Genomic DNA, 15,840 nt, shown 5'->3' with positions numbered 1-15,840 from the left:
AATTTATATACTAGTGACCCGGTGCATGAAATTCGTGCACGGAGGGGGGGTCCCCTCAGCCCAGCCTGCACCCTCTCCAATCAGGGACCCCCTAGGGAGATGTCTGACTGCCAGTTTAGGCTAGAGCCCACAGGGATTGGTCCTAAACTGGCAGTCGGACATCCCTCTTGCAATCTGGGACCGCTGGCTCCTAACCGCTCACCTGCTAGCCTGCCTGATCACCCCTAACTTCCTCTGCCTGCCTGCCTGATTGCCCCTAAGCTCTCTGCCTGCCTGCCTGATCGCCCCTAAATGGCCTCCCCTGCTGGCCTGATCTTGCCCCCAACTGCCTCTGCCTGCCTGATCTCACCCCCAATGGCCCTCCCTTGCTGGCCTGACCTCGCCCCCAACTGCCCTCCCCTGCTGGCCCGATCTCGCTCCTAACATCCCTCCCCTGCTGGCCTGATCTTGCCCCTAACTGTTCTCCCCTGCCGGCCTGATTGCCCCTAAATGCCTCTGCCTGCTTGATCGCCCCTAACTGCCCTCCCCTGCTGGTCTGATCTCACCCCCAACTACTCTCCCCTGTTGGCCAATTTGTTCTGATTGGTTGGTTTCTATGCCAGTCAGCGTCAAAATCTTCACCTCCTAGGCAGCCATTGGCTCCTCGCACTTCACCCAGATTTGGTTCTGATTGGTCAATTTCTATACCAGTCAGCATCTCCAGGCCTATCTCCAGGCCTGATCAGAGAGGCAGCGCTGAGCAGCAGTCCCTGTGGAGGCCTGGAGAGAAACAGATGCACGGCTGCTGGTGAAGCCCAGAGGGAAAGAGAGAAGCAATGGCTGATCAACAGTTGCCATAGAGACTGCAGATAAGACCCTGCCTCTCTCTTAGGGCCTCTCTCTGGGCCTGATCTGCAGCCCCCTCAGCAGTCAGTGCTGGGTCGCCACACCTGCACCGGTGGCAGTTAGTGCTGGGTCACCACGGCAACCCAGCACTGACTGCAGGACTGACTCCTGGTGTTCAGTTGAGCCTTTGGTCGGTCGTTACGTACCCTGGGTTTTTATATATTAGGATAGATACTTTTATTGATTTCAGAAAGGAAGGGAGAAGAAGAGAGAGATAGAAACATCAATGATGAAAGAAAATCATTGATTGTCTGCCTCCTGCATGCCCCACACTGAGGATTTGGCCTGTAAACAGGGTATGTGCCCTGACTGGGAATCAAACCATGACCTCCTGGTTCATAGGTCAATGTTTAACCACTGAGCAATTCTGGCCAGGTGCATGTGTTGTGTTCTGTTGGATCCTGCAGCAGTAAATAATGTTGCTTAATAAACCTGAATTATCTATGACAAAAAATATATTAAGCATATATTCATCTATAAAAATGAGATTATTTTTTGTTTTTTTCCTTTGTTTCACATTCTAACTTCTCTATCGTCAAAAAATAAAATCAGAAAAACAGTATACAAGTTCATTGATATATAATTTTGTCTGTATATTCAAATTTTTCCATGCTTTTAAAAATGTATGATTATACTATTACAAAAGTGATGTTTGTCTCTGACTACAGTGTTAGCTTGTCTTCTTCCTCTATAGTTGCTTCCTTCCTATTTCTCCAAATCTAAGAACAAAGGGCCACAAATACTCTTAACAGAGTTCCTTCTTTAAGTTGAGAGTCTACTGAATAATAAGCTCTTTTGTTTAAATGGCTGACTCATTTGCTTGCTTAGATTTAACACCTATACTAATAAAAGCTTAAGTGATCCTCGCACATGATGTCATCACAAGATGGCCACCACAAAATGGCCACTATTCTATACTAATAAAAACCTAGGTGACCCTCGCATGTGACGTCATCACAATATGGCCACCACAAGTTGGCCGCCATAAGATGGTCATGCGCACAGCAGAGGTGGGTCCCGGTGGCTGCTCTGCACAGTGAGGCCTGTGGGTTCCGTGGCTGCACACAGCATGGAGAGGTCGGTCCTAGTGGAGGAGGTGGGTCATGGCAGGGGAGGGCAGTTGGGGGCAATCGGGCCGGCAGGCAAGCAGGTGGTTAGGAGCCAGCAGTCCCAGATTATGAGAGGGATGTCTGAGGTGTCCCAGATTGGACAGGGTGCAGGCCAGGCAGAGGGACACCCCCCCCATGCATGAATTTCATGCACTGGGCCACTAGTATAATATAAACTTATATATAAAATTTTAAAAGGAACCCTAAATTCAAAGGACACTTTTTCAGTTATTTGACAGTGTTAAGGACTGAACTTTGTCCTCTCCAAATTCACATGTGGAACCAGTAATCCCCAGTGTGACTATATTAAAAGATAGCACTCTTAGGAAATAAATAAGGTTCATTGAGGAGTGGAACTTAAATCTGATATGGCTAGTGTCCTTATGAGTGTTGGGAAAAACACCAGAGTTTGCTCCTCTCTTCTTCCATGAAACACAGAGGAAAGGCACAGTGAAAAGCCACTGTCTACAAGCTCGGAAAGAGAGGCCTCCCCATAAATCAACCCTGTCACACTTAAATCCTGGACTTCTAACCTCCAGATTGTGAGAAAATAAATCATGTTATTTAAGTGATCCAGTTTGTGGTATTCCATCATGGCAGCCCAAGAAGACATAGAGGGAGTCATTGTATTTGCACTATGACTTTTTCATAAATGTAGTCTTTCTTTAAAGCTGTGATTGTTGGTTCAAAAAACACATCTAGATTCAAATAAATTGTGCTACTGATTGCTGAGATGCTAAAAACAGCTCAAATATACCAAATGGGTAAGAAGCATGCTCGAGGTTACTACCGAGGTGCAGATGACAGCAGAATTTCTACTGTGCTTTCTTGTGCACTTAAGCTGGCTATCTCTGACAATGGGCATACCATTTTACAGGAGGAAGTATCAATGTCTAAGTATTTCTATTATCCACAGGTATTCACTTAAAATTTCTATAACTAAAGTATTATTTTGTCATAACATTAGATAACTAGATGAGATTTTGCTATACATAAAGAGAACTACCATAAATAGAACACAGCATGTAAAATTGAGGCTCACAGCTATTACTAGGTATTCTTTACAACTTCCCTATGGGCTATATGAAACAATAAGCACAGATAATAGTTATCTAACATGAGGAGTGGAAATGTTTCCTTAACTTCTATCATTTTTCATGGTAATTTACTGAAACAGGTTGGAGGTGAAAAAAGAAGAGGAAAAGAAGAAAGAGAGAAGGAAGGGAGAAAGCAAGGAAGAGAAGGAGGGAGTGTAAGTTTCTCCTATTTCTATAGCCAGAAATACTTTTGCAAACTTGGTTCCTAGATGTAATGCAATTTAAAGAAGACATATTAAGTTTTATAAATGTTAAGTTTGTGCAGACTCAATCAAAGGACCTATATAATTAAGTAAAATTAGCCCACCTGTCCCATTTCTTTATAGAATTCATTATTACCTGTCAAGCAAGTATAAAATATTTGTTTCATCCTAATATAAGTAACCTACTTAATTCTTATTTGCCTTTGAAATCATGAGACATCAATATATAGTGCTTGAAGTATGTTTATATAAATTAGATTTATTTTATCATAATTTCTATGTTTCCTCATATTAGAAATACACATAATTTGAGAAAATTAAAATAGTTTAGATTAAACATTACCATGATTTTAATAAATTTATAATATATATTTAATATTCTAAATGTGTAAATTTAACAGGTTTATTTTCATAAATTATGAAAAATACTGCTACATTAAGAATTTACCAACCAAGAGCTAAAATTCTTTGTCTCTCAAATTGGAATAGGAAAACAACTAAACCAACTTTTGGACACTGCTACAACGTACATCAATTATTCATGCAGTGTGCATGACAAGAAATAAATTATCATAATAATTTATGTTTACAATAAATACTTATTATAAAATTTCTATGAAATTTTATAATAATGTCTAGGACAGGTGGATTAGGTATGATAAATAATGGCATTTTTGTGGTGGGAGATTTTTTATAGTATGCCAATAATCAACAGAGGTTAGCAAATGATTTGATACACCATGGCAGATATAAAATTACAAGTTTCACTATAATGCAAATTCATAGAAGAAAATTTAAGAAAACACATTAATAGTAAGTCTACAGATGATACTGATGTTAAAAAAAGACCCAGATATTGCTCTTCAGATAGTTCTAAAAATTAATTATTAATGAAAATTGTATTCACAAAATGTCATGGGTCCACAAAAACTGCCTGGTAACAAAGACATTTGCTTTCTAAAGCATTTATTTATACTTGTTTAAACTATATACAACTAGGTCATTCCCCAGAAAGTCTAATTTAGTAGGTGTGTGATGGGCCAAGGGCACTGCACTCCATTTTGTAATTGTTCAGCTACAAAACTTTTAGAAATCCTTATCCACACCAGACATTATTTCCATCTTTATATGCCATGTCATTAGGGCATTGGGCATATCAGTAATAAAATTATTGCAATTAAAAAGTTAATTGACTATAGATATGTTAAAATGAAATTTTGTGTACCCAAAATACATTTATTACTCTAATATCTGACCTCCATTACAAAAATTATTTCCAAAGTTGTACTTTCATTAACATATTAACAGATTAATGAAACAAAATTTATAATAAACTATTCTCCCCTCAGTAAGTTATACATTTTCTTGACATTTTGCACGTCAAAATTTAAAAACATGGGAATTTTATCCATGTCATTTAGAGATTCACAAGAATAAAAACTGTAAAGAACACCTGTCTCTCACAATGATTATGGCAATGATGACTTATGATCTCCTTCCAATGTTAGAAAAGAAATGAACTAGGCTCTATGTACGTATTTGTCAGTTTATAGACTTGTTTACATGAAGATGCTGAAAGCTTAATTTATTCCTGGTGTACTTTGCAAGCTACCTCAATGATTTTACCTATTTGAAATGCATGAACTATCCCAACTTTGAGCACAGCCAGATAGGAAAAGTGCTGAAGCAAATCTGGTTTGAATATGTAAAGCACGAGGCACATGACATGCCTGTTTAGAGTACTAAAGAGTCAAACAAGGTACTAGCTTATATTTTTAAACCTAATCATTTACCATCATTCTGATGCTCATTTTGTCATGAACATCAATCTAAATTTTTTGAGATAATTTACAGAAGAGAATAATAGGCTATTTTGCTTGCTAGCCTACATATGAAATACTTTAGCCTAAAATAATAATGAAACAGAAACTGAGAGTGCCCTGTACTCTTGGACAGATAGGCAAGCTCTGCCTTTTGAGCTAGCAGACTACTACTCTTCAAATATTAAGATCAATCTTGTTCCCACTCATTAGCTATGGGACATTGGGAACCAATAAAACTATACATTTCTGTACCATAAAAATATTACATATAATTTTATTGTTCCTGTTAGTCTTTAAGTAATTTTTGTATATGTTGATTTGTATCATTCTCAAAACAACCAATTAAGGATACAAAATTAGTTATGATACACATTTTTTACCATAATTCACAAAACATTTCATATCAAAAGAACAATATAATAACACCAAGTTTTTATGTGTTAATCACTGATTTTTATTTCTGAATATCCTATTTATTCTTTTTCAAGTGAAATGATATTTTTAAGACTTAAAAATCTTAGGATCACTAAGATTTTATATTTCTATTTTGTCTTAAATATAGTTTCTGTCATGTGCTTCTTATCCCTCTTGATATAGTTTAATTTTCTCTCTCACATCCTTCTTTAGCATTCTTTTAATGACTTTTATCTGTTGTTTAATAGAGCATTTATCTACTTTGGTGGCAATTTATATTTTAGTCAATCTCTATGCCTGTCATTACTGACCTATAATAAACACCCAATAAGTTCCTGATTTATAAGTACATGAATAAATAAAAGAGTGAATTTTTCAAAATATTAACTCATTTGGAACATATATTGATGAATCAATATATGAGTATGCATTTTTTTGTCTTTCAATAAAATCCCAGGTTTAATCTTTTCTAGCTGAATAGAGTTGCTGACTAGCTCTGTGTTGGAAGAACTAATAAAGTGTGTCTGTCCCACATACCTTATAAATATTAACTCATTAATTCCTTTTTACAACTTTATGCATTTATGAGGAAGCTGAGGAAAAGAAGGTGAAGTGATTTGTTCACCAAGATCCAAGAACTGGCAGAACCAGGAATTACAGCCAGGCATAACACAGGGCCCATACTTCTCAGTTTTTGTTAATGGAAAAAGTGATTAACTTTCATCTCAGTATAATTATTTAAAAGTAAAATTTTATCTTAATTGTGCTGAGAGTTTTTCAAACCAGATGAAATTCTAATTTAGTAAGTTGATTGTTTATACATAATCATAAAAGATTGTTCATCCACATGCTCTCTCTTTGCTCTTTCATTTGGCAATTTCTTGATGCTTGCATTTATTCTGAGACTTATATTACTAAATGTAGGCTAACTTAAGTGTCAGTATTGCTAATGTTTTGACATTTTATAGAAAAATACTTTTTTAAAAGCATCTACTCAAAATTACCAATTAACTTACTTGATGTGAAATAGATTAAAAACAGAGATTCTTATACTTAATTTTGGAATCACACACACACAAAAAATAGATCACACATTTTTAAATGAAGAATCTAGTATTTCTCAGAAATGTATTTGAACAGAATATAGGCTTCCTTGTGACATCTATAAATTCAACAATAAAGATAAATAATTGTGTAGGCTATATAAATAAACATTACATGGGAGCACATTGAAATTCAATTGTATGATGCCCATTTACCAAAAGATTTTCTGATATCACAGAATTTTCTGAGAAATAAAAAAGATGATTTGTTCAAACATATATTACAGAAATGATTTGCACTATAAGAAACAATTAAACATTTATTTTGAATAATAAACATAAAACTTTCAGAGATACTTCCTTACCTGTTTTATTGGAAAGTCTAAATGATACCATCTTATCAGGAATATTACATACATTCCTCACTGAAGCAATGCAGCTATAATTAGCATAGTCTTGAGGTCGAAGATTCTTTAGTTTTAAGATCTTTGTTTCACCCTGAAAATGTGAAAAAGGGCATTAGAAAAAGTTAATAGTAATCAAAATGAATGAATCATGGCATTATATTGTACTAAATCATATTATTAGCAGAATTTTGTACATTTTGTTTTTCAAAGGAAAATGCCCACTTTAAAAGTATTGGTAGAACAAAGATAATGAAGTTATATATAATTCAATTTATATACATAAATATTTTGTGAATATGGAGCAATGACAGAATATAAATCTAAAACTGAATAAATAAGTATTCATGACTGTAGCTATATTATTATTGTTGTTGTTATTATTATTTATGTTCAAGAGTTCAAGGTCTAGGAGTCCCAGATAAATCTGCAAAATTGCAAATAGACTCACCTAAGGCAAGTGACCAGAAATACCATATAAACTATTGATTAGCAAGAAAACCATGAAAAAAAAAAAGACTGAAATTGTTCAAAGAGTAAAAATAATTCACAAAGAAAAACAATAAAAAGAAAAAAACAAAAACAAAAAACAACTCCTGCCCAATTCAAATAGGTTTCTTGGGAATTATTTACCTTCCAAAGTCTATGCATCTTCTCAAAATAGCAAGAGTTCCTCTCATAAGTAACTGAATTGTGAAAACGATAAAACAGTATCCCAATGACATCAGATTTGGTATAGCAATTTTCAAAATGTTAATTTTTTTCTAGATGACATCTATATGAAACCATGTGTTCTTTTATTTTACTTCAGTAATATCATTTAAATCCAAAAAATTACAGCTCTTGCATACATTCTTCAAAAGGATCAGAACACTTAGTGACAATACATAAAGACAGTGCCTGTTCATTTGCAAAAAACAAAAACAAACAAAAAAACACAAGCTTGCTCATACATAGGCAGGTACACAGAGGTTTCCAAATGTATCAAATGAATCTCTCCTTCTGTGTGCATGAGCTTTGTGGCCATAATTCCTTTCATTCACTGTCAAAATCCACTCTTAACTCAGTCACATCTTTAGCATTTTCATCTGTGGTATAAACAACAATCATCTCTCTTAATTTTTCTTTAGAAAATATGTTGTATTTTTTTCTCTACAAATACATATACACCCCACACAAATATATACAGTCAGTGTGTGTGTTTTTAGAACTTACATTTAAAACAAGTTATCACTGTAGTATAGAGTTACTAGAGGCCCGGTGCACGGAATTTGTGCACAGAGGGGAGTGTCCCTAAACCCGACCTGCACCCTCTCCAATCTGGGACCCCTCGGGGGATGTCCGACTGCCAGTTTAGGCCCAATCCTGCAGGGATCCCTCTTGCAATCTGGGACCTCTGGCTCCTAACCACTCACCTGCCTGCCTACCTGATGGCCTCTAACCGCCTCTGCCTGCCAGCATGATCATCCCCTAACTGCTCCCCTGCTAGCATGATCTCTCTCAACTCCCCTGCCGGCCTGATTACCCCCTAACTGCTCTTCCCTGCCAGCCTGATTGCCCTAACTCCTCTCCCCTGCCAGCATGATTGCCCCTAACTGCCCTCCCCTGTCAGCATGATTGCCCCTAACTGCCCTCCCCTGTTGGCCTGATTGCCCCCTAACTGCTCTTCCCTGCAGGCCTGATACCCCTAAGTGCTCTCCCCTGCTGGCATGATCGCCCTAACTGCTCTCCCCTGCTGGCCTGATTGCTCCCTAACTGCTCTCCCTTGCCAGCCTGATCGCCCCTAACCACCTCTGCCTTGGCCCCTGCCACCGTGGCTTTGTCTGGAAGGATGTCCGGAAGATATTCCATCTAATTAGCATATTAACCTTTTATTAGTATAGATAATTTATGTTATTGGACATAATGCCTAGAAAAATATGCTTAGTTAGAAAGCATAGTTGAAAGACAATGTTATATGAGAACTAGTTGACTCAGGTAATTTTCAAGTGAGTGGGTATATCCTATTACTCCTACCTCTGTGACATTCTATTTATTTTACAGTTAATCTCACTATAAAATTCCCCTAGGTGATCTTAGACTTGCTGATGAATTTCTACTACAAGCCCTTACTTCCCCAATCACTCTATCAAGTCTGTATCCCTATTCCAGGATTCTCCCTGTAGTTTCAGATACATATACCAATTTTTTACTTCAACAGGTTCATTCTGATGTCTCACAGACACCTAAAACTCAACATATTCTAAATTGAACTTCAAGACCACTTTCTAAATCTACTGTTATTTTTTTAGTAACATAAATCTTAGACTTTTGATTACTACTTCTTTGTATAGTCAATATCTCCCTCTCAGATCCTTCTATTGACCTTTGTTTTGTTGTTGCTGTTGTTAATTCTCACTGGAGGATATTGTTTCCAGTGATTTTTGAGAATGAAAGGGAGGGTGAGAGGAGCAGGAGAGAGACAGGGAGAAAGAGAGAAAGAGAGAAAAAGAGAAAGAGAAAGGGAGAGAAAAACATTGATGTGAGAGAGACACATCAATTGGTTGCTTCTCGCACATGCCCTATGAAGTCTAGATACACAATTTCCCAGTAGTTCAGTTAACATGGGATTGGAGAGTTGTTTTGTGTGAAGATTATTTATATCTTGTATTCAGAAAAAAAGATACCAAAATGTGTGACCCTACAGAACAGTCATCTTGGTTAATTAGTAAGATTAATCTTGTGTAGCATGTCATACAGCCACAGTATATTGAAGCAATGTAGAAAACAGATAGAGTTATGGAAGAATTTAACCTTACCCACTTAATTCACCACATTCAGATAATGATAAAGACATTCAAGATGACCCTCTTCCTCTAAAAAAAGGCTCCTAAAGTTATGCTACCAAATTGTGTGTTCACGTAGAGATATATTTAGTATTTAGACTTTATAATTTAAAACTGTTATATCACTTAACATCAATTTTTATTTTGTTGATCATATAAATTTAATATTCTGTGATGTTGGAAGGCTTTTTGCATGTGAATTTCCATGATTTGTAAAGGAAATTTTCAGTTGATTATTGTCTAATTGTATAATTAGTATAATTAGTCTAATTATAGCTAATTATGTAATTGATGTAAATATGTTCAGTCATAATTAGATGTTTAATTACAATACACAATACAATGTCATGAACATCTTTCTAAAAGTTCTAAGAAAAAAGTCAATGAACATCTTTCTAAAAGTTCTAGTACGTATAGTTTGTAAAATTTAAGTACATATTTCTTTAAGATTCACAAAAATTATTTTCAACACCTATATTTAAACTTTTAAAACTACTTTTTTAAAATAAAAGAAATAAATAAAAGGTATTCTATATATTTGTCAGTAGCCATTACCAATGGTGATATTTTCTAATAAAATAATAACCATAGTCTTAAGCAGTATTTCCATTTTACTTATGAATATGGAATTTTTAAAAATATGTATTTTCAGATATCAGTAAAGAAAGAATTCCAATTGACATTGATATTTTACAGCTTCAGTTGTAACTCATTACAAATTTATAGATAGCAATATATGCTAGACTACATCTTTAGTATTGAGTGGAAGTATGAAAAGCATAATTATTCTTCTTAGACTTATTACATAATATGCTTTTGAATTTACATCAGCTTTGGAAACACACACCAATTTCATTTCAGAAACACTATCTAAAAAAAAAGTATAAAGAGAATTTTGTCACTTAACAAAATGGTTAAATAAATATTCAATTCAAATGGACATAGTTCTTAGTTTAGTATGAATGGGCATGTGGAATAGATAAATCGTACCTTAGAAATTTTATTTTATTTTACTCATTATTGAATAGAAAATCCTGACTTTAAAAGAAATTAAAATTCTAACATTAATAAATAATCAGACGTATGATCTGTCATTTAAATCTTCCACAATATAATCCCAGTATACCTTCTCATCTTTTTAATCCACTTTTCCCCACATGTACCAATTATTGTTCTAGTCAACCAGAGACATAGCTAATCTTTAGAGATATTATCTTTCTTCTGTATTATTGTAGGTGCTGTTGATTTCCATCTTTAATGCTCTCTCCATAACAGTACTGTGTGCCTCGATTTTGACAATTTTTACTTCATATTATAATCACTGTTTACCTTAACTTCTCCCATAAATATCAATAAAGTTAGAGAAGAAAACTTGCCTATAACCTCTATCACTAGCAGAAAGTTGCCAATATCTGTCACATAGAACATCTCAGCTATGTCAATTGGATCTTAATTACACTATGGAAACATGAAGGCCATAGGATCTATAGAAATAAATTAAAATATTATTAAGTCTTCCAATACCAACAAGACTAACATGGAAAGTTCTTTCATTATGAAAGTACACATGGCAATTGGTGGCAAACAGCTGTGCAAAAAAATAACTAAGAATTAAAATACATTTATCTATATCTAATATACACTGAGTGGCCAGATTATTATGTGTTCAGTGATCATAATAATCTGGCCACTCAGTGTATATCCTATATAATAAAAGGCTAATATGCAAATTGTCCCCTCGACCAGGAGTTCGACCAGCAGGCAGGCCGGCCAACTGCCCATGTCCCCTCCCCCTGACCAGGTTGGCTGGACCCCACCCATGCATGAATTCATGCACTGGGCTTCTAATTTATATATATATATATATACACACACACACACACATATATATACTGAGTGGCCAAATTATTATGCATTCAAAGATCATAATAATCTGGCCACTCAGTGTGTGTGTGTGTGTATATATATATATATATATATATATATATATATATATATATTAGCACATTAAGCAAAAGGAAAAGTCAACACCATTCATATTTCATTACAAATAGCAAAGCCATTATACTAAGCCACCCCGCCCCCCCCCCAAAAAAAAAAATAAATCAATCCTGGGAAATATTTCAAAGATACAACACAAAATTAATTTTAAATCTTAAACAAAGTTGACATGTAGACATAATAACTGATGCTGTTAATTCAATAACACAATTCTGGTTTACATAAAATTTTTGTTTGGATTTATTTTTAATGTAGGAAAAAACAACTGGATATGATAACTCTAAATTAGAACCTATATGGAAATTATAATTTATCATTGTAAAAATAAAAACCACTGGCTAATTCCATTCTGTTGCTTTGTACAATCATACTTCACAGTTTTTCCAAATTTCCAAGGTGGTTAGAAGCTACAAGTAGGGCATTGTTTTCTATCAAGTAGATTCCTGAGTAAAAATGTTCTCTACATCATATTCATCTTTATTATAAAAATGGGTCCATGAGGCTGGAATCAGCCATGAAGTTTTCAATTTATTAATTCTAATTATTTCATTCAATGGAACTTTCATAGAAACTGCTTACTCTGTATTATCTCTCTGTATTTTAAATCATATGAGACTAGAAATGTTATTGCAAGTACTACTGCATCTCTCATGAGGAAACTGGATTCCAGCAGAGTTTCAAAATGGTAGCCCAGAAGGGCCAAAGGTTGAACTCTGGTGACAACAGGCAATTTATTTTTTCTGATAGGTGGGCATGTACAGCACACCTCAGCATTTCTTATTTTCATACCACCAGGCAGATTCACATATTTATGTTACCAGATTAGTCTCAATAGGCATTTGCATTTGTGATCCCTACACACAAGTATATCTACTATGGCCCATTGAAAAAGAAATCCTTGGGTCCCCTGGCAGCTATACTATATACTAACTATATAGACTGCTTTGCCTCTGAGAGGTAATTTCTTTATAAGTAACACTCCAGAATTTCTTAAGTAAATGACCAGCTTCCTATGCATCTCTGATAAACACAAACATATATATACAAAGACTCAAAGCAATATCTCAAAGGGTGATCAATCTAAATAAAGCTGGTTTTGTTAAATCTTACGTGCTCTCAAATTTTTCATAGAGCAATAAATATTACATGTGACAAATAATTAAAATCAAAATGGAGAAATGGGATTTTTCATTGATTAAATATAATATATTGCCAATATCCATCATCCTCAGTTCAATGACCTTAATATCAGTCTCCTCTAATTGATCTATAAATTCAACAAAACCTCACTCAAAATCTTACCAGACTTTTGTAGAAATTGACAAGATGATCATAAAATTTAGGTGGAAAATAGAAAGAAGCTAAAATATTCAAAACAATTTTGAAAGAGATGAACACAGTTGAAGGACTTATTTTTCCTGATTCCAGGACTTGTTATAAGCTACAGTAATTAAGGTGTGTGGTGTTGGCATAAAGACAGACATATAATCAATGTAACAGAATAAATAGTTCAGAAATAAACCTTAATATATAGGGCCAATTGATTTTCAATTTAGGTGCCATGAAAATTTAGTTGTGAAAGAATGATCTTTGCAATAAATGGTACTAGAACACATATCTATCCCTCTGTAAAAAAAAAAAAAAAAAAAAAAAAAAAAAAATGAACCTTGCCCTAGCTGGTTTGGCTGAGTGGATAGAAAAATCGGCCTGTGGATTGAAAGGTCCTGGGTTTGATTCTGGTCAAGGGCATATGCCCAAGTTGTGGGTTGGATCCCAGTGGAGGGTGTGCAAGAGGCAGCTAATCAATGATTCTCTGTCATCATTGATGTTTATATCTCTCTCACTTCCTCCCTAAAATCAATAAAAATATATTTTTTAAAAAATGAACCTCAAACATTACATCACACCATAAACAAAAATTAACTCAAAATGGAAAAAGGAAATAAGTTGGTAAATATAAGTGGATAATGATGGTTTAAAAAACAAAATAATGTCCTATTGATTTTTTAAATATATGTAGAATTAAAATACTAGACTCAAATAAAATATAACAAGTGTAAATATTACTAATGTATTCTATGTTTATCTCCTTATTGAGGACGTGGTCAAGGGTGCAAGCTGTAATTTTTAAGTTACCAATAAAGTGATAATAAAATAATTTAAAATTCTTAGTTAAATAAAAGAGATTAAATAATTACAAGTTTTTGATAAATACAAAAGCAAGGAAAGAGAGGTATAAAGTAAAACAGGTGTGTCATATAGAAAAAAAATAGATACAGCCATTGGATTAAATGTACTAAATACTGAGATTGTCCAACTGGATTAAAACAACAAAAACCTATATACTGGTTTCCAGTAACATGTTTTTAAATATAAAGACATAGAAATTTTTGAAAGTAAAAGAAATGACTTACCATTCCTTTCCCCAACCCCTGCCTCTAAAAAACATAAAAACCACTAACTAAAATACAATTTGTGTAGTTAATTAATGACAGACAAAACAAACTTTAAGGCAAGAAGCACTCCTAGAGATAAAGAAGGACATTTCTTAATGATAATCTACCAGGAGGATATACTATGAAGAAGATAATATACTCAGTCCACCAGGAAGATATAATTATTCTAAATCTGTATGTACTACTAATATATTTTAAATATATAAAGCCATAGATAGTAACTACACTCTCTCGATAGCTTAGAATAACAGACATAAAAATCAGAAAACATATAGAAGGTCTGAATAACAAATTAACAAATATGACCTAATTGGCATTCAACAATTTTGGAATGCACATCCTTATGGATGCACATGGATCATTTATGAAAGTAGAACATAGGTTTAGCATAGTACAAGTCTCAATTAATTTTTAAAGATTAAAATTATTCAGAGTATGCTTTTTGATACAGTGGGATTGAACTAGCAATTAATTAAAAATAAGTTGGACAATAGTGTGGTGAAGGCCAAAAAAGGGGAAGACGGGTAGGTGAAGGTAGGCAAAGGGGGAAGAGGAGATGAGGGAAGTCTGCAATAAGGTCAATGTTAAAAAAAAATTAAGAAAAAACACACAAAAAGATAGGCTTCAGAGAAAGGTAACTTGAAGTGAAGAAATAGACTCCAGAGTCAAGAAAAAAAATACACTTTTAATAGAAAAAAATTATAACTAGAAAATTATCATAGTCTGGAAATGAAATGTATTAAAATAAGTTTTGTTATAACATCATTCTAATTCACAATTCATTAAGTTCTCTTTAGTGGGTGAGGAGGAGTTACAGAGTGATTCAGGAATTACTAGGAATTTAGAGTCAATTGTAACCGTCCTTTGGCTAGTAATCCAGACATCTCCATAGGAGTATTGGCTCAATATTTAATATATATATTTATTGAGGACCTTCCATGTGAAAGGCAACGTTCTTGCTGTTGAAAAGACAAAGCTTCTAAAATTAGTGAGTGATATTCAAACAAGATAATTTGATAGTTTCAGTGCTATGAGAAAAAAAGAAACAATAACAAAAAAACAAGAGTAACTATCAAAAGGAAGGGATGTACTTCAGATAGATCTGGCAGGGAAGGCCTTCTGGAGGGGATGAGTCCTCAGGATTAAGAAGACGCTGCCATGATATCTAAGTAAATAACATTCTACATGGAGGAATCAACAGCATTCAAATGCTCGGCATGTCTAGGTATGGTGTGACTAGAGCAGTATATGAGATATCAAAGATTAGGTAAGAGAGAACAAGACAGCCCAGCCAGTGTGGCTCAGTGGTTGAGCATCGACCTATGAACCAGGAGGTCATGGTTTGATTCTGGGTCTGGGTACATGTCCTAGTTGTGGGCTCAATCCCCAGTGTGCGATGTGCAGGAGGCAGCCGATCAATAATTCTCTTTCATCATTGATGTTTCTATCTCTCCCTCTCCCTTCCTTTCTGAAATCAATACATTTTTTTAAAAAAAAGAGGGAGATCAATGCCAAATATGGTCTTGTAGGCTACAATACACTGAACCATACCATCAGTTTTTATTCATCAGTATTCATAT

The 15,840-nt window shown here is 34.5% G+C and overlaps 1 protein-coding gene across 3 annotated transcripts in view; it reads right to left on the bottom strand.

Annotated features, from left to right (window-relative positions):
* Positions 1–15,840, bottom strand: part of MDGA2 (MAM domain containing glycosylphosphatidylinositol anchor 2) — a 1,034,824-nt gene that overhangs the window by 379,893 nt on the left and 639,091 nt on the right. For all 3 annotated transcript variants that reach the window (XM_080666137.1, XM_080666138.1, XM_080666139.1), the window contains exon 5: positions 6,940–7,072. In XM_080666137.1, the coding sequence (XP_080522263.1) occupies positions 6,940–7,072 (133 nt within the window). The remainder of the gene's footprint in view (positions 1–6,939; positions 7,073–15,840) is intronic.

The sequence above is a fragment of the Plecotus auritus genome, assembly GCF_963455305.1.
Source record: "Plecotus auritus genome assembly, chromosome: 1".
In the NCBI taxonomy this organism is placed as follows: Eukaryota; Metazoa; Chordata; class Mammalia; order Chiroptera; family Vespertilionidae; genus Plecotus; species Plecotus auritus.
Note: the sequence above shows the minus strand (reverse complement) of the source record. Positions and strands in the feature narration are given on the sequence as shown.